The 19,613-nt window shown below is 38.9% G+C and overlaps 1 protein-coding gene across 8 annotated transcripts in view; it reads left to right on the forward strand.

The window, feature by feature from the left end:
• Positions 1 to 19,613, forward strand: part of LOC124052847 (protocadherin-15-like) — a 159,333-nt gene that overhangs the window by 90,948 nt on the left and 48,772 nt on the right. For all 8 annotated transcript variants that reach the window (XR_006842064.1, XR_006842065.1, XM_046377567.1 and 5 more), the window contains 6 exons: positions 6,481 to 6,600; positions 6,702 to 6,887; positions 8,266 to 8,502; positions 9,596 to 9,712; positions 11,513 to 11,653; positions 13,350 to 13,462. Coding sequence is in view for 6 of the 8 variants with exons in the window: in XM_046377567.1 (XP_046233523.1) it covers positions 6,481 to 6,600; positions 6,702 to 6,887; positions 8,266 to 8,502; positions 9,596 to 9,712; positions 11,513 to 11,653; positions 13,350 to 13,462 (914 nt within the window). In the remaining 2 variants the exon portion in view is untranslated. The remainder of the gene's footprint in view (positions 1 to 6,480; positions 6,601 to 6,701; positions 6,888 to 8,265; positions 8,503 to 9,595; positions 9,713 to 11,512; positions 11,654 to 13,349; positions 13,463 to 19,613) is intronic.

The raw sequence follows: 19,613 nt of genomic DNA on the forward strand, positions 1-19,613 counted from the left end.
AATTCACGTATACTGCAATTCCACTGATTAGTCCTATTGTCTGTGGAAATAGCACTAAATATGAGAGGACAAATTTGAATTTAACCATAAAAAGAAATAAGAAGTGAGCACATGTGTAAGTAGCATGATCTCCTCTCAGTTGAGTGGGATGCATTTGCACTTGCATCAGCACCCTCTCCACTTAGTACAAAGACTCCTGGACTCCAAAGACTTAATAACTGACTCATGTATTCCCCAGGCAGGGGTCATGGGTAAATCTGACACTTGGAAAGGCCCTGATCTTTAAAGATGCTGCCTTGGTTGCACGCTTGCTTGGATTTGCTCCAAGCTTAATTTATAGCCTTTGTATGCCCGTGTCAAGGGGTCTTTGATCAGTTTGACACTTTGCCAGGTTCTAAATGTTAATCATGCGTCTTTGGTTGAACACTAGGACTACTGTGGGCATAAATACATGGACCTTTCACACCCATGTCTAGGATTCTGCAAGTCCCACTTTTAACAGGTTCCAAACTTAAAACTTCGATACCTTTTCATATCTGGCCAATTGGGCACCGTTTCAAACTCGTAAACCCAAGCTTATGCTCAAAGAGGACATTTCATTACAAGCATTCAAAATTTTAAGTCTCGCTCAGACCTTTGGGCTTGTTCCAAATTCGTCATCTAAAAACCCACCCTAATCTTCAGAGAGGGCGCTTGAAAGCATTCCAGTCCTGAACTTACCTACCTTTCAAGGACCCTTGGATATTTTCCAGACCAAAACAGACGGTGTGATCCCTCAGCGGGCTGTGCAAGGCACGACTCTGGGCCTCATTCCAAACCAGGGTCCATACCTGTAGGTATTAAACAGATTTCCAGGAGAATGAATGGACGTGACCTTGCTTTGCTGATGCTGGTAAGGTAGAGAGATTGGGTGTGAGACATGCATGGATGGCAAAGAGAAATGGGAGAAGGACACTGGGGAGAGGTAAAAGGGGTTGAGAGAGAGAGAGAAGAAGCAGGGCGACTGCTAAGGGAGTACGGTCGCATTCTTGCATTAACTTTCAGGAGTTTAAGATGTGGTTTCTGTTTTAAAGGGCACAAATTGCAGTGGAAAGAGGAAAGGTTCAGGAAGAAGAATGACCCCCAAAGCTGGCCTTGTATAAATATTTTCCTTTTTTAATATTATCTTTTTTCTCCCCATATATTAACTCTTTTCTGCTTATGGCTTGTATTAAGATGTGATGTCACTTATGTGACGCCAGTTTTTACTGGTTGTGACCTGTAATTGGAGGTTGCATTTAAACACCAATGTGGAACCTGGAGTCAGTGCATATTAAATTTGCATTAAATCATGGCAGACAATATAGAAGCAAAAAACTGGTGATTCTACTGCTGTAATTCTACTGTAATTTTTTGTGCAGCATCAATAATATCAGTCCTGGAATATCAGTGGGCGAAGCTGCTTCAATGGAGCTGCAATTTGGCTCCAAAATGAGACATTTCTTCTCCAGCCAGCTGCCTCTTAAAGTACTTCTTCATCTGTTAACAGTTACTGCAGCCGTTCTACCTCCAGGTCTGCTTCAGTTGTCAGCTGGAATGGAAAAATTGCAGACTGCTTGTTGTTCATGGCATGATTGCTTGTCCCTGTAGCGTGGTCATCTACACTTTACTGTACTGTCAACTGCCATACGCTTCACAAAAATTCCTCAGCAAAGACTAGTGGTAGATTTTGTTTTCGTTTTCAATTTTTGAAATTTATTCATTGAGAGAATGATGATTGAAGGGGAAAAACCTTCAGGAACAATATTGATCTCTTCTTTTATCAATAGTCCCTTGAACCATGTTTGAATTTACCACAACAGCATTTCAAAAGAAGCAACCAAAACAATCCTATTCTGATTTAGCACGTCGGAGAAAGCCAACATTAATGCCCAGTAAGACAATGTTGATCTAAAAAAGGAAACAGGAAAAAGAAATGTGGAACACATGGTATCTTTTTTGATCTTTAACATATGAGCATTTGGAGTATCACTCAACAACTGACAACTTAAATGAAGTCTTGTTGCCATCTTTCGTCAACAATCATATATGTTTGACTATAATGGTACCATTTTTTTTTTAAATTGTTTTTTTGTTTTGTTTTAATTTTTTTCACACAATTACTGGTATATAAAATGATCCATGAGTTTACAAGAAAATAATTTTTTTTCATAATCTTTTACTTTCTCTCTTACTTACTTTTTATCTTTGTCTGTCTTTAGTGAACATAAATAAAAGTAATAAATGTATGGTTTATTTGTCATTCGAATGTGTTCGTACGTGTTTGTCCTGCAGAAAAATAGGTAAAACAAACCGTTGAAATGACGTTCAGGTGGAGCACAAAATTTGATGTGAAACAGAGTTTAAAATAGGGAGTAACAGATGCCCAAATACAGAAGCAATCACACACACACACACACACACACACACACACACACACACACACACACAATAGGAGTAAAACTGCCTGAGTGATAGCTTGTCTCCATGTGTCGCCCTCCTGCGCTGTTCTAATACCTGACTGTATAGTTTCTTGCTGCAGCAAAAGAAAAGTGCTCAGAGATGGATGGAAAAAAAAATCTCATTAATTTAGTTTCAGTTGCAGGTACTTCTCTTGCTGTATCTGGGAATGAAATTAGAGGTGGCAGTGAAACAGTGATGAAAAGAGAAAAGGAAAAAAAAGGAGAGGAAATTGGAAGAAAAGAGGTATGAGCACCTGAACAGGAGCGGCAGAGCTAATGATTGTAGAGATACGGTATATTTCAGGCCTTTTTTTTTGTCTGCGTGTGTTGAAAGGCAGCAGAAGTAACGCAGTTGAGACATTAATCCTATTGTGTGTCTGGCTTTTAACTGTCTAGCAATGTTATTATGCTGAGAGAACTGTGAGAAAGACAGTGAGGGAGGGATAAGACACCGCAGAGAAGAGGAAAGAGGCCGAGAAAAAGTCGCACATACTCGCCGAAAGAAAAAGTCGCACACACTCACAGACTTTCTGACTCCGTGAACTGAAGACATCACGTCTGACTTCAGGATGACTAATCCAGCCTACCATCTAAAGTAGTCCATCCTGTGTCAAATTGCAGTGCAATGACAACTTAACTGTAGGCAGCTTCAAGGAAGGTTTAATGGACATTAATGTTCCCCCTTTTCATAATTCTTCATATACTGTGTGGGCGGGAGCAAATTGCTGTCTTCAGTGTTCTCAATCAGTTCAGTTATGTCAGATCACAGGTAATTTTCTCAACTCAGCTTCCATAAAACGTCTTGAGATTGTGCACATTTTAGTGTCATTTTCTGTTTCCCTTTTATACTCTTTGAGTACCATGAAAAGTGCTACATAAATACAATGTATTATTGTTATTGTTATTATTATTATATTTTGGGGTGTTTTCTTTTATGAAGATTTTTCTCCTTCTGAAATGTATGTGGAAGAACAAGTAAAAACAGTCAAGGGACTTACATAGTATGCTGCATATTTACTGCTGCTAACAGCTTCAAAATTTGTCACTTAAAGGAATAGTTTGGGATTTTGAGAAATGTGCTTCCTGTTATCTGTTAAATGCAAGGCTTCAGCCAGCTGCTGCATGGCTTAATTTAGCATAAAGACCGGAAACAGCTAGTCTGACTCTGTCCAAAGGTAGTAGAATTTGCCTACTAGCACCTTCAAAGCTTACTGATTGACACTTTACATCTTGTTTGTTGAATCTGTACAAAAGCTGCAGTGTAGGAACGACAGTTGCCCCTTTAACAAGAGGTGATGTGCCAGACTATTTCTTGGCACTGTCCAGTAACTTCCTTGAATTTGGTTGCCAGGATGGGTCATTGTTGATATTTTGACATTTTAATTAGTGAAGTTAATGCCACATTCATGTCATATCAGAAGTATCATAATTAGTTTCCAACTAAAATAGCTTTCATATCATCATTCACATTGTAATTATGACTGTGAAACTTCATTTTAACCGACTTGGCACTGATACAGCAGAACCAAACAAATTTGGATGTCCCACATCGTCCAAAGACTTTCAATGTAATTAAACCTATATTTAATTTATATGTGTTATATTTTCGATGCATAATGTTTTAATCCTCACATGACCAATTTAGGACTAATTTTGATTACTATTACTTGCTGTCAGAGTTAAAATTAATCTGTGACGATCCAAAATTGGCGGAAACATGAAAAATGGGTCACTGCAACAACAAGAAGTGACAGTATGGCAAATAAAATGAAATATAGATATGAGCTAAGTAATGGGGTTAAATAAACATATTAAACTTACAGTTTTGACAAAGAGTGTGAAAATTAGTTAGTAATTAGCTTGACACTGAAATAAAAATTCAAAGGTCTACTTGTTTTTTATGGAGCTATTGAAGGAATCTCAAGAATAAACTTGCATGTTTAGCATAATGCATTAGTTTCAGTTTTCTACAGGCAACGTTGTATCTCCATCATCTCCAGTGTTAAGACTTTTAGTATTCGGAGTTTTTATACATTCAGATCAAGTTTGCAGTTGAAATTCAGCTGACTCCACTCACTATAGCTTTTCTGCTGATAATGTTTTTCCCTCTGGGTTTAATGTGCACGACCTCTCCCCTCTCTGCACACTGTACTCAGTCTTCTTTTTGAGTGGGATGTCATGGAAACCCAGGTATCTTTTTGTTTTGTGTGTGTGGTTGTTTTTCCTCCCTACATGTGATGTGTTTACATTAAGTAAAACTTCCACTGTGAGGCCACATGGCCTCACCTGAGGAGATCTTCTACATGGGACATGATCATTTGATTGGATGACAGCTCAGGTTTTTATCTTTATTGTCTTATTTTCTTTTTTGTTTTCTTCAGTGGTTTGTTTTTAGCCACACTGGTGGTAGGGCTTTAAAGCAGTGCGTGTCAGGTAGTCAGTCCACCACTTTGGCCCAGTGCAAAAGGACCAAGTACATGATGACTACATTTTCTTAAATGTCACCTCAATGGCATGGTAATATTTTTTGTCAAAGACTGACAGAATTAATACTGAAGCATAATGTATGCAAATGCCATAAGGATTATTCGAAAACATATGGCCGTCCATGTTTTGAACATATCAAGCAAATTCAACATTCTCAGGATATCTTTTCGTTTTGAGCCCCGCAACACATCGCTAACCCCACCAATCTCAGTTGCCTTAAGCATGTTTCAATATAACACAAAGGTAGTTGTCCACTTGATAATTGGATCCAGGTTTTCCCAATTTACTCGAGAGCCTTTACATAAAATGGACAGTTTATAGCTTTTTACCAGTCACGAACAAGGACACGTCTACTGCGGTATATTTTATAAACGAGGAGCAAGACAATTATATGACAATTATTATATACTTCAACATGTAACCCAAAATACAAGCAACACAGTTGCAGCTGCCAAATGTAGGAAGGACACCTGGCAAAAACATTAACAGATGAAGGAATTGTTTGTAAACCTTGCCAGCAGCCCTCGAATTATTTTTTTCTGTTTGGAATGTTTAGAGTCAAAAAGCAACATCTAGAAGCATTTGCCCACACACACATGCACACACACACATGTTAATACTTCCTCTGTTCTGATCTCATCTGTTTTAATGATGTCAGAATTCTGATTGGACAGGATGAACAACCAGAGAGGGTGAAAGAAACACTCCAAGAAAACAAATTTTCACCTTCTCAACACCTTACTTTATTAGTTGAAAGAGATGATGTTGAGACAGATTCAGTTTGATTGTACGCCATGAATACGAAAAGGTAGTCAAATGAGAGAGCAACAAAGGAAAGAAGACACCAAACCATTGGCTCATTACCTCTGGAAAAGTTGCTACTGTTGGAAAGAAAGTCTAAGTCCTGCGGACAAGTTGCGCTAAAAAGGGAAAGAAAGAACAAGAGCTAAAACCAGGAGAAATGTGAGAGCAGATCACCAATGTCTGTCTCTGTCGCCTTGATGTGTCAAAGTTAAAACCCGCAGAGTTTGAATTTTTGTTTAAATAAGGCAGTGTATAAAATGGTATGTGAGAAGTACTGTGCAAGGTCAGTGGATCAGTGCTAATTAACATGTATAATGGATGCAAACCAATTTGACAAATGCACTCAGAGTGAAACTCTAAGGCAGGAAATGACATTGATAATCTCCCAGTCTCTCTCCCTCTTTTATGTCATGCAAATTCATTTATGTAATGTGTATTACAAATAGGTTTCTCTTTTCAAGGAGAAAAGTTGTAGATGCTCAGATTGAAAGAGTTTTACCACTTCTATATCTCACATTTCATTCACGTATGAATTTAGCTTGATTTGAGAGAATTCATTAAATACGTTTTTCACTGACCAAATGATTTGCCTCAGGAGCAGCCTGATGAATTGTATGAATTGTATGCATTTGAAATGGATGAATTAAACGTTTAGCTGTCTTTTCTAATTGATTGCGTGTGTGTGTCATTTCTGTGTGTGTGTGTTTAGGCTACAGACCCAGATTTGGGGGCAAGCGGTCAGGTCCATTATCGACTCGTCAACCACCAGAAGCTGTTTTCCATCAATACCACAGGAGCGATCAGGACTGCGGTGCCACTGGACAGAGAGGTCAGAGGAAGTGACTGATATCTTCAGATATTATGGTTTGGCTGCAGTGCAGAATCATACAGAGCTAAGCAGTTTAACTGTGATCCTTTGTCGTCTTAAAGGTGAAGGGCCACTACTTTCTGATTGTTGAAGCCTCGGATGGTGCGGTGGACCCTCGGAGATCCAGATTAACACTTTATGTGACTGTTCTGGATGTAGACGACAACAGCCCGATCTTCACCCAACAAACTTACAACGTCAGCCTACCAGAGAACAGCCCCAAGGATACGGTCATATTACAAGTAAAGGTGAGCAAGTGGGTCGATCGAATACGCCATTTGCAGCTAATGCTGTGTTATACTGTTCGGTAGAAGCTTCCTGGAAAAATGCCTAACTGAATATCTATATTTATCTATAATATGTGTGAGGTTTTAGAATGCACATTAGTCATTGCAACCAAGAACATACTCAACTCTAGGGCCTGAACATATTATCATCCAGGTTTATGTTGATTCAGTTTCTATCAGTCATATTGTATCAGTCAGTAAGAAACAAAAAACTAACCGTGTACAAAAATCGCAAATTAGTTTAAAAAAATGTCCCACTCAGTGCGAATGTTGTTCATATTTTTTTTTAAAGAATTATGTTTCTCTTCCCCTTCATGGATGGTTTGTAATTAATTTTAATTAATTGATAATACAGACACCAAGTGTATTATTTACATTTGACATGGTAACTGAAACAGTGTTACATGACGGAAAGATAAAATAAGTTGTAACCATTTTCCTCCACAAAACTGATTTCCTTTTACCGATGGCTGATATATTGGCTGGTGATATATTGTTATTTAACTGTTGCCTAGTGGTATCTTTGCCTCTTTGCCTCTTTCTGCCCTTTCAGTTGTCATTCTTGTTGAGCCATGCACTGGTTCAACCACATAATGGTTCAGCCAGGTCAGGCACTGATATTGGACGAAAAGGCCTGGCTTGAAATCTCTGTTCATCCCAACGGTGTTGGATGGGGTTGAGGTCAGGACTCTGTGTGGGCCAGTCAAGTTCTTCCACACCAAACTCATCCAACCATGTCTTTATGGACTTTGCTTTGTGCACTGGGACACAGTCATGCTGGAATAGAAAAGGGCCTTTAACAAAAGCATTAAGATTTCCCTTCACTGGAAGTAAGGGGCTGGGCCCAACCTCTGAAAAACAGCCCCATAAAGAGGCGTGTCTGGATACTTTTGACTTTTGTAGTCCTCTGAGCCAACAAGTACAAAAATATTACTGCACTTTCAACCTGTTTGAATGAAGTTGTCTGCAGAGCCCTTGAATACAGTTTAATAAAAGTTCTGCAAGTCATGAGTTTGGTTACTGAATCCAGTCAATGAGACTCATCATCATAGTCATACATACAATTATTTACCTTCATGTGAAAAAAAGAAAAAACAGCTACAAAGTAAAATAGTTAGAAAAGGAGAAATTAAATGCGGACCACCAGCTGGACAATAAATTTTACCACCACAGGTGTTTCAGACATACCAGCTCAACACAGTCCTAATGAAAATACTTCAGTCTGCTACTTGCCTCAGTGTGTGGAGATACATATCCTTCTGGCAAATATAAAAAATTAAATTCACAAAGCAATTGTATTACTTTCTCTCCCATCCTCTAACTTTCTCTTCTTCTGCAGGCAGTAGACGCTGACCTCGGTTCCAACCTCACGTATCGAATCAGAACTGAGGGCTCGGACCCGCACATCGCTCAGCTATTCCACATCGACCCGGTTACCGGAAAGCTGTCAGTTCGCAAAGTTCTGGACTATGAGGCTCTGACCGACTCCGATCCCACATACACGTTCACTGTGGAGGCCGTGGACGCAGAGGGAACTATGCCTCCTGGACTAGCCTCTGTTACCGTCAGAATCATGGTAAGTGTGTGTTTATGAGTTGGTTTGACTAAGCATAAAGATGAATGAGGTTATTGTCTGTCTTTCCAGTTTGAGAATCCTGTCATGGAAATGTCATGCTGAACACTTTAGGAACAGGAGTTGCAGGATTTGAGTCTTGACCCGCTGTGGAAAAGTGACCATAGAATAGAAAATGATTAACCCTCTTTTGTATGTCCTCTTCTTCCAATATTACAGCTAAACCAAAGTGCTGCTTGGCACAAAGTCACTGTTTTTGTTGTTGGATCAAGTCAAAAGTTTTTTGTTTACGCAGTTTTTACTAACAAGCAAACTACTCCTTGGCTTGTCAGCGTTGACTGTGATGACTGATGAGCAAGCAGCAGCTGAGTTGCACAGTGTTTTCACTCCGGGATGGGAAAACCAACTTTCCCTATTAAGCAGTGATGAGCAAATTGGTGATAAATGTTGAAATTTTTATGTAGTTATGTCACCGTGTCAGTTTTGGACCCGGTTTAATGTTGTCACTGTTGTCAGCTGGTAAGCTTCTTGTATTCTCTTGGCAGACCTCAGCCAACTACAGAGTGATATTTGTAGTTCAAGGAAGATATCACCTTCATCTGCTTTGTATTTCCCTGGCCCTGATGCTGCTGGGTATACTGATATCTGGTGTTTTTGCATGCATTAACACATTTGCCCTATTTGCTGAAAAGCTATGGTACATTCATCTCTCACTGGGACGCTCTGATCCAACACTTAATGTCATAATTATAGCAATTTAGCTGCCCATCGCTGTTCTTTTCACAATATTCTTGTTTACTTATTGTGTCACTGAAGCATCTCTGAAACAAGTTGGATATCAAGCATTCAGCAAAGAGTTTCTTCTTTTTTAAAGACCCACAGATTTTCAGTCCTGTGATCATCCCATTTATTCCAATCACCACTGCATTTATCTACTCACACATAAATTTAAATTTATGTTTTCTTTCCAAATCAAAGCCAAAAGCCTACAAAGTCATTCAAGAGTCTTGCTTGAAAATAAAAACATTTAAATATATGGTATGCTTACAATTCTAATGCTGCACTGCTGTGTTTGTGTGTGTTTATCTCTCTGTAGGACATGAATGACTTTACTCCGGTATTCAGCCAGTCAGTGTACCGAGGCATGGTTGCCCCTAATGCTGTCAAGGGAACCATCGTAACCACAGTTACGGCCAATGACTCTGACCCTGCGGTGAGCATTTCCAGCTGCTGCTATTCAATCAAACAGGTTTTTTTCCCCCAAATTGATTATGGGAATGATGCAGGATAATGATAATTGTCTCCAGTCTGTGTGTGTGTGTGTGTCTTGAATATGTTTGCACTTTGTTCTCCAGTGGAGCCCTTTATTTATTTATTTACTTTTTTATTTATTTTTTTTTTTACCCCAGTGTCGCATTTAGTGATACCTTTAGGTTTTTAACTCTAAACATCTTTGTAATATAGGCTGGTTTATTTTGCTTTTTATAAAATGAAGGTTAGCTCACTTTAGAGTTCCATGGTGAGCCATCACATAGTCTGGTGCTGTTACCCTGAGGTTTTAAACATCGTAAAATGCTCATACTGGGATTGAAGTGCAGTGTGAGTTTAGCTTGTGTGGATTTGCTGAGTCACACAGCCTTTTGTTTAGATGCATATCTGAAATGCTGCGGCTGTGTGAAAAATGGCTCTCATCTTCATCGGAAACGGGGCACAACCAACTGGTAAATTTGCAGTTTTACTGTATGGTAAATCACCGAATAAATATTTATGAAGAAGACCAGAAAAACAAAAGTATCTTTACTTTTTATCACTGTTCAAGAAGCCATGATCTTATTTTTCACTCTGTCATCTCCTACGCAAACGATGTTGCTTTGTAAGCCTCTTTAAAAGCAGCATATTCTTTTTGCTTATGTGTCATTTTCCTACATCAGCAAGATTGATTCAGACTTGAGGTTTAAGCTTCTAGGTAGACACTCTTGGGTCAAAAAGTAACATGACCAGGCTGTATGCTTTAAAGGCTCCCTGTGCTCAAACAAATTGCTAAATAGCATCTTAACTGCTTGATATGGGCCTGTATTAATAATTTTTGAGTGACAATGTCATTTATACCCTTTAGACTTTAAAAATTTAGCTCTCACATAGAGACCTTGATAAGAATTTGCACAGTGAAGTCTTGCTGACTCACTCTGAGCTGTTACTTGATGAAAGCTTACATTGGAGCAGACATCTCTGAAGTACTGCAGTGCTTATGCAACATCTTACTGCTTTCAGAAGAAATTACAATAAAATAGAACAATAATTGCTGTTCACCTTGTGTATCATTTTAATAAATGTTTACATTGTTTTTGCACTTTGTGTTGAATGCTGTTTCTAGAGATTTTGAAAAGTCATGCCGACACCGAGTCTGTGTTTGGTTTGCGGTTTTGCCATTTGACCTTGGATGCCTCTATTTAATGGCGATGTGACTTCATTGCAACTGTCTTGCAATCGTGAGACCCTGGTCTGGTAACAACTGCTGTATGTTGGATTGAGAGCCTTAATCAAAACACAACAATCAAAAAGAGTTTATAACTAAGACATGTGCAGAGGGGACCCACAGTGGGTAGTCCTCTGACAGATATGGTATAACATTATGCAATTTTATGTGTTCCCTGACATTTCAAGTCAAATTCAAGTCCTGCAAACTGATGGTGCCCCATTATCCACATTTGAACATTTGATTCCCTAAACTTGGACTTCATTTATTCCCCAGTGGTGTGTGTGTGTCTTAACTGTCTCATCTGTATTTGAATAGGGACACACTCTTGACATTTAGATGCAAACTAATTGCTTTGGATGTTAAATACTGTAATGTTCACTACACAGTCATTAGGACAGTATGCTTTTAATTGGATGCTCCTTTGCAAAAAAAGGTCTGTTACATTGGTAGCATTCCAAGAAAGCAACAGATATTTCACCCTAATGCTGCATTTGTCTCAATCAGTCATCATGAGTATACTTGTTCTCTTCATAGGGTACCCCAGCAGGTCTAGTGCGCTATAAAGTGGAGCAGCAGGCCGATCCATACTCAGCCAGTATATTTGGCGTCGAGGAAAAGACAGGAAATGTGGTTACCAGAGTAAACCTCAACGAGGAGCCAAATCTCAAGTTCAATGTAAGTAACCCAACAAACGGTTTAAGTTACAGGTCATCAGTAATCCGTTATGTACACTATGTTGCCTTTGTGGATACAATGAGGACTCTAAGGGGTTGTGAGAAGATTTCCTGGAGAGCCAATTAAAAAAAAAAAGAAATCAAATTCTGCTATGCCAGATTACTTTTACTTTACCTTTTTTAATATCTTGTGGCATGACTCTGGGGATGGCACTGTTGGTATATTGAAATTAATCATTCTAAGAGGGGAAAATTACTCTTTGATTAAACTTGATAGAGAGGAGGGTAAGCTCTGCTGTACGCAGCATTCAGGGTGCCTGTGGCTCACTCGCATTTACGTGACACTGATCAGTTGTAGATACAGCTTTTATAGTGCAATCCTGTCTTGAACAAGGACAAAAAATTACCTTGATGCCTTCAAAGATGTTAACCTCCAGCAGTCACTAATTTATTCAGTGTAGTAAATAGAAATATGTGGCAGCGACTCTACTGTATATTACAGTGAATATATAGTATGCAACATCACTTAATGTAGGTCCCATTCAGTCAAGCTGATTTATTTAAACTGTAAACATAGAGACATTAATGGAAATGATTTAGCTTTTGGATTTAGTGTTTAGTGGATGCACGAGTGGGATGACATCACATGAATTGAGTCATTAAAAATGTGTTTGAACATCACTCAGAATGTACTTGCTTACTTGTAACATTTGTGTACATAAAGGTGCCTTTGTGCAGGGCACATTTGTAAATCCCTAGCCACTGTACAAAGTATAGCTCAGTAGCTTATTAGTTTCAAAACTGTCTTTTCCCAGCTGCACCCATCAATGGGGCTTTGAGCCATGCTAATTTCATCTTTTCATTGGGCTTTAATTAACACAACAAGGATTCACCGTCCTCTGAAGATGTCACTCAGGGGACTAATTCTACCTTGTTTGCTCCCAATAACTCAAACAAAATGAATCGGTCCAGCACCGTGTACAATTTTTTGATTACGACTGAGATGACTAACATACAGTACGGTGTCATTTTTACAAGGACACATAGAAAATCTCATTTATAGAGGTCTACCTGATTTCAGCATGCGGAGTGAGAAATCCTCAGGGCAGTTTAAAAACATTTGTGCTACTGAGCAGAGCAGTTAACTAACTATTCCGACAAAGTTACCAGCAGTTAAAGTTATCTGTGTATTCAGTGGCTATGTGGTTGAAGTGTGCATTATTATATGAATATAATTAAGCATAATGCAGTAACAATTTCCTGGCTGAGAAAGGGGCAGGAAATGTATTTCAGTATCTTGATATTTAAGTTTGTCCCTCATTAAGATTCCTTTGGGGCCAGTTAACAGTAGTTATCCCCCAATTAAATGAAGAATAAAGGCTAAGCAGAAAAAAATAAGCACACCAGTGGGATGCAAAGTCATCCTGTTCTCCATTTCCCATGCAAATAAATGTGCTTTTAGGATGCCGGCAACAAAGATGGAGGCATTTATTTCGGTTTATTATCGGCCTGTCATGCATTAGCTGCATCAGTTTATTCGGCTGTCTCTACTGTCGACAAGACAGTAAAAAGGTTTTAACTGGCATCTTTGCACGGTCAGCGGCCATAAACGGTGAGCATTGTTGAAGCACTAGACGGAGATCTTGCAGTCAAGTGGGAATCTACTGAATGTACCTACTTGTGCGTTTGATTAACAGCTGGTGGTGGTGGCCTTTGATGATGGTGAGCCTCCAAAGGAGAATGCAACTCTGGTAGAGATCACGGTCCTCCAGCCGTCTGTCATTCCCGTGTTCACACAGGAAGAGTACAGGTACATCCAAACATATGCACAGTGCAAAGTATTCCAATCATTTGCATTTCATTGCTGACTGATGTGGATCACAGGGGTCAAAATATAAACATCTTTTTAGATTGTTGTCTTTTTATACATTAGCTGTACATACTATTGCAAATATGTTTACTGTTGGAAGTGTGGGAATGGCAGTTCCACATGTATGCAAATCACATGCAGTGTTCACAGGTGCTGGCTCTTGTCTTCCTAAGTTTACCCTGTACTATGTGTATGAGCTGTTTTCCTGTGAATCCCATGCATATGTGTGTGTGTGTGTGTGTGTGTGTGTGTGTGTGTGTGCGCGCGTGCGCGCGCCATTGGAATCCAGTGTGTGAGCAGTTGACTCCACCACTTCTGGTGCAAACTAATAAAGAGATATTAAAAGTAGTATAAAAATAGTGTTTACATGATGAAAGCCTTAAGAATTTTAGGAAAGGTTTTCACCAACCTTACTGGTGAGATATACATTATGATACATTATGAATATTTTCCAAATTTAGATTTTATCATAATTTTAAAGGAATGTTATTGGCGTTATTGGCGTTTCCTGTTTGAAAACGGTCCATTCAAAGTTGGCCCAGCCTCCCCCGGTTCAACCATGCGGAGAGCAGCCGCGGCTGAGCGAGCTAGACGGTGAATGAAGAGAGGGAGAGGCGTTGGCATGTACAAAGCAGTGACTCAGAGAAATGAACTGTTATTTTCTGAATGTTTCACAGCAGTTACATGTTAAAGCACAAATAACCGTGCCCACACCTCCGTACAGCCCTGCGTGAAGGTGCCACATTGCTGGATTATGTGTGAATTCAGCCAAAGTGCAGGCTCTCTCCTGGCCGCTGTTTACCTCTCCGCTCCAGGTGCGTGGGTGTTTGTAGTTCAACCAAAACCTGCAGCTCACCCTCACAGACAGAGGAGAGGAGAGACATGGAGACAGAGGTGTAATCTGCTTGGTGCTTTTTTTTGTTGTTTTTTTTGCCACTGAATCCTGATCTGACGGTAGTATTGACACGGGGCTACACACTACTGCCCAAAGTTTGACACCCTGAAACATCCTGAACACAGTAAAAACAGTAGAATTGCTTTTACATGAAATTCCTGCATATTATGCCTTTAATATGATTTAATGGATCTAATTTTTATTTGCAGCTACTTATGTATTTGTCTTTCAACTACGTTAGATGCAACATGTAGCACACGGAAGAAAGATGAAGCTTAGTGGCAGCTGTGTGAAGCCTGTTCCTGCTCTCTGTGATAGCATCATGGATATATGGTGTTTTCTCATACGAAATGAATACTAGTTGTTTTTGGTCTTTACGATGGGACTTACTGAATGCAGAGGTTTTGAAATAGCTTAAAAGGAAAGAAAAACAATCGCTGATAAAACACCAATAAACCCAGGGGCTGATATGAAATACCCCATCAGACTGACCCACACACAAACACAAAGTTTATACTCGCTGTCTAAATGTGGGAACGTAGTTGTTGCATTAAAAATTCTGTGGAGAGAGACATCAGTGCCAATTTCACACACCCAAGCATCTGAAATTTTAGCGGGCAGTTGCTCCACCCGACTAAGACTGATGATTTGTTTTCCATCTGGCAAATGAATAAATGGCATCATTATAAGTGTAATTAGAGTTTTGAGAAGAAGGGCTAACATGCAAAGAAGAGAAATCTGTTATGATTAACTTTTCCCCCGCGGATTAAACCAAAGAGCACTTAATATGGTTCACAAGCACACAAAATCACTCTGCAGGGCAATAACTACTTGTTTTCTTACATCAGATGCTCTGCTCACATGTACCCACACATTACAGACCGGCCTAAATGTCCTCACTCCAAAGGTTTAAAAACTGACTCTGGCCCTCTTGAAGATAGTTCGTTTGAATTGTTCGTTAGTTTGAAGTTAAGGCGTTAAGTCTGAACAACATGATCAATGTTTACTGGCATAATTCATTTTTAATTACAATTCAAATGATGTGCTTTGTTGTCAGGAGATTCCAGGGATAAAAATGTATGAAATTTGATAAGTCTGTTTTTCATTCTCATACAAAATCTTGAATTATACTCTAAACAAATATGTTACATTAGCATCAACCTTGAGGAGCAGTAGCGCACTGATCATGCCCTCTGCTGAAAATGTATTAACCTCTTTAGCTCAATGGCTGCTGAAGATGAGTCCACCAACCAGCTGTAAGGTCCAACAGTTAAAAATTTCATAAATATAAGAGCGAGTTGTATTCAAAATATCCAGGATAATTTTCTTGTCAGTCTACAATAACATGCATGGTATGACTGGGAACTAGAAATTCTGAGTTTTGCTATGAGACAAATGCACCATGATCAGGTTGATGGAAATTCAACCATTTCCAGGCAAAACTATCAGTGTAGCTTCACATTTTACAGTCACGCTCACGTTTATGTTCTTATATTTAATCTATTAAGGTTAATGTTCTGTTAACTAAAAATGACACATTTTAGCCAATTATCTGTGCACGCTTTCGTGTGTTTGAATTTTGATGAAATGGTGGACCATGCCCCCCAGCAGTAGAAGCAAAAAATAATAAAAAAAATAAAATATATAAAAATAAATATAAAATAATAAAATAAAATATATAGATAGATATAGAGAGAGTGATAAAGAATGAAAGGGTTGTTGCAAAAAAATGAAGAAATAGTGTCGATTTTGTTCTTTTAATCCTTAGTAATTAGCTGTAAAATGTCTGTCTGCCAAAAGTTGTAAAACAACAATAAATGTGAAGGATTGATATTATTTTTGTGGAAAGACATCACATACACTGCACAAGCCCTTTTGTTCACTCTGTGTTCTGAAATGCCAATAAACCTGGTGCTCACATGCTACAAGCTCAACCTACATTAATAAATAATACTCTTACTTCATGTGCAGACACTTGCGCACTTTCTCTCTCAAGTCATCATTATAACTCTTCCAGTTGGTGCCTGTTTTATGAGGTCATGGGGTCACATCAGGTTTCCTCTTCTGTGATTGGCTGGGGTAGACTGAAGGTGTCGGTGAGGTCAGATGTGAAATTGGCCTATAATCTACAGCTATTATGTCTCTGTTTCTGTATCTGAATTTGGCATTCTTTCTGTTTGATCTTTCATTAAACATTTTTTATTTAGTTCTCTTCTGTCCTTTCACTGTCATTTTTCATCTTTTATTTGGCTTTGTTTTCCCACATTGCAGTCGCATCTTTTTAATAGCCTCTCTACGTGTCAGTTTGTCCCTCACAATGATGCTGGAGGAAGTGAATTGGTCTCCTTCCATTTGCTTGCTTGTTATGTTGCCTGAGAGACACAGTGTTGAAGATATCAGACTTGGATGAAAGAGGATCTTTATGGACATGTTTTTCCAAACGTTTTAAAATGACTGTTTTGGACAGAAACCGTGTCCAACATTGAGACAATCAAAGTGAGCTGTTGTGACTGATTGCAAGGGGGGGTGGCATTAGTTATGTGTTGTTTTTTCATTCTCTCCTACAGATTTGGTTTCTTATTTTCCGTGTCTTCCTGTTTCCCTGCTCTTGTCTACCTTCATCACATGTAAAAGCATCTCACATTTGTTTAAGCAGTCTATGAGTTGAGGCATTTACTGTGATGTAACTGTCTTTTACATAGCTTATATGCCATCTGTCATGCATCATGCGCAAATCACCCAGCTGCTTCTGTGACAACTTGGCATTCAGTATGAAAGTTAACAAAAGTTGCACCATTGATGATCATTTCACACAAGGAAATCTTTAGTTTCCCTTATTCAAACACCTGAGCACCATAAGCTCCCAACTAATGAGCTTGTTTAAGAGTAATTTGCAATGTCAGTGTCAATACAGACAAATTTCCCCACTCTTACAGACAAAATTTCAAGATGTCAAGCTTTGTCTTTCACACAGAGCACAGTAAAGCTCCTCTATTTTTAGGAAACTGGTTAGAGGCATGAGAGGGATGTCAGGCAGCCATATAATACTGCATTTATGAATATGTAACATAGCTTCCAGCTAAAGGTGTTTGCACCCGTCATGTCAGCGTGCAATAGAATATGCGTATTTGTATTTTATTTTCTAATCAATACACAGTTTGCTTTAATACCTGCGTGCGCATATTTGGGAATGTCTGTTCCTTTGGGCAGGCCTATTTGTCTGTCTGTGTCTTTGGTGTATCTATGCCTTTGATTTTACATTTTGTGCTTGCGTTTTAGTCTGTGCAAGTGTATATCAGAGACCTTTTTTCCTGTTGTATTCAGACAGTATATCAGCTTTTAATCATTTACTGAATTAAAGCTCACCATTGTACCAGTGTGGTTTTAAGAGCTTACTAATGCAGCCTAATGACTTTGTATGGTTTCAACACAGGGGACTCTGGTCGTGGGCAAGGCTGAGTTTGTAATATTTATTCTTATATTGTAAAAGAGAGTGATGGCAAAAGGAAGGACCTGTTAAGAATTAGTTTTCAGCAATGTGTACATTGCAAATTTCTCCACTGTGGCAGTAATAAAGGAGTATTTTATCTTATCTTATTGTCACTACATTAAAATACAAAAACTATTTTTTTTTTTATGTCTTTGCTGTATAATCGGCATGTGAAGTTAGGACTACTCAGTGCTATCTGTATCTTTTTGTTTGTAGTTGTGCACTTGAAAAAATGAAATCTCCCTTTTCATGTATTTGGATTAGACTTCACATATTTTTAAAATGTAATACAAAATATTACTGAATTAGTCATTTAGCCAGCTCCAACAGACTGCATTTGAATAATTTGTTGCAGCTGTCAGCTTTGAGGGTTTTGGTGTGTGACCCTGACCAGGATAAGGAGAAAATAGAGTAAAATAATGTCAGTCTAATCTGAGTGTATCAGACATAGGAGGTAACAAACTAAAATTGTCACAGAGAAAAACACCGACCCGTGAGATTTGAAATAAGAATTAAATTAGCCCTCGGTATACGACAGTGGCCAATCAACCAAAACTACTACCCAGACTTTCAGTAACATATGTTGGCCTCCTGCTAAAAAAAAATGTTTCCTCACTCCTGATCACTGGACCAACCAAATAATCTTGCGAGAGCTTATGAAGTCATACTTATGACATTTCTAAAAATACTGAGAGCAGACGCAAAATAAAATATGCACAAAGGATGTTTTAAATACTCTACAATCCAGAAGGAGAATGAGGTGTGCGGTCAGTAAGTTGTACTGAACACTCAGATTGTTTACTCTGTTTGTATTGTATGACTAGGACTGGGTTAGCTTAGTGTGATCACAGTGGCAAATTTTTTTGTTGTTTTGGCTCAGTACTCCAGCAAACTGCATTTTAAATGAAACAACTCAACTCATAGTGCTGACCTTTAGCTTTAAGTGTGTTTTGGGTTGTTCAAATTCCCTTTGGGTGAGCCGGGTAGGACTCGTAGCCCCCATTTTCTCTCAGGGTTATGTATGAAAATGGTCTACAATGTCTTACACAGTTTTTCGAGTGAGTACAGCTGAAAGTCAGCACTTTAACCTTTACAGTCAGTGTTAATTTTCACATTCAGCGGGCTGCAGAATAGAACCAAAACACAAATGTCCTGTACGTACATTGATCAGCCACAACACTGAATCTCCTGATAGGTGTAGTGAATAAAATTAAATCATCTGTTTTACCACCCACCTAAACACTGCAGACCAAATACGCAGACATTGCAGAGCTCCAGCTGGGAGGCCCCACCCTCAATTCACCCAGAGGACCCAAAGGATCCAACATTCTGATGCTGGTAACCACAAAATACCCCCAGAGGTCCTGTGTCCGTTCCCTTGGCTGGAGGCTAAATTTCGTGTGTCCCACAGATTCTTGATCAGGTTGGAGTCTGGGGAGTCTGCAGGCTGTAGTTGTAGTACTTGAGACATTCCTGAGCTGTTTTGATTGCATGAACCCAGCCAAGGTTTCCCTGCAGGACACTGCATTATAAACAGATTATTAATGTTATTCACCTCACCTGTCAGTGTTTTAAATGCTGTGGCTGATCGGTGCAGGCACAGAATGAGTTCTCAACTTGTTTTGCCATTATTATCAACATTGTAGTAGACATCGTTTTTTCGTTTCATTTTAATCTACTGTTTTAATAATACACGCAGCTATGCC

Source organism: Scatophagus argus, chromosome 21 (genome assembly GCF_020382885.2).
Source record: "Scatophagus argus isolate fScaArg1 chromosome 21, fScaArg1.pri, whole genome shotgun sequence".
NCBI classification, from domain to species: Eukaryota; Metazoa; Chordata; class Actinopteri; family Scatophagidae; genus Scatophagus; species Scatophagus argus.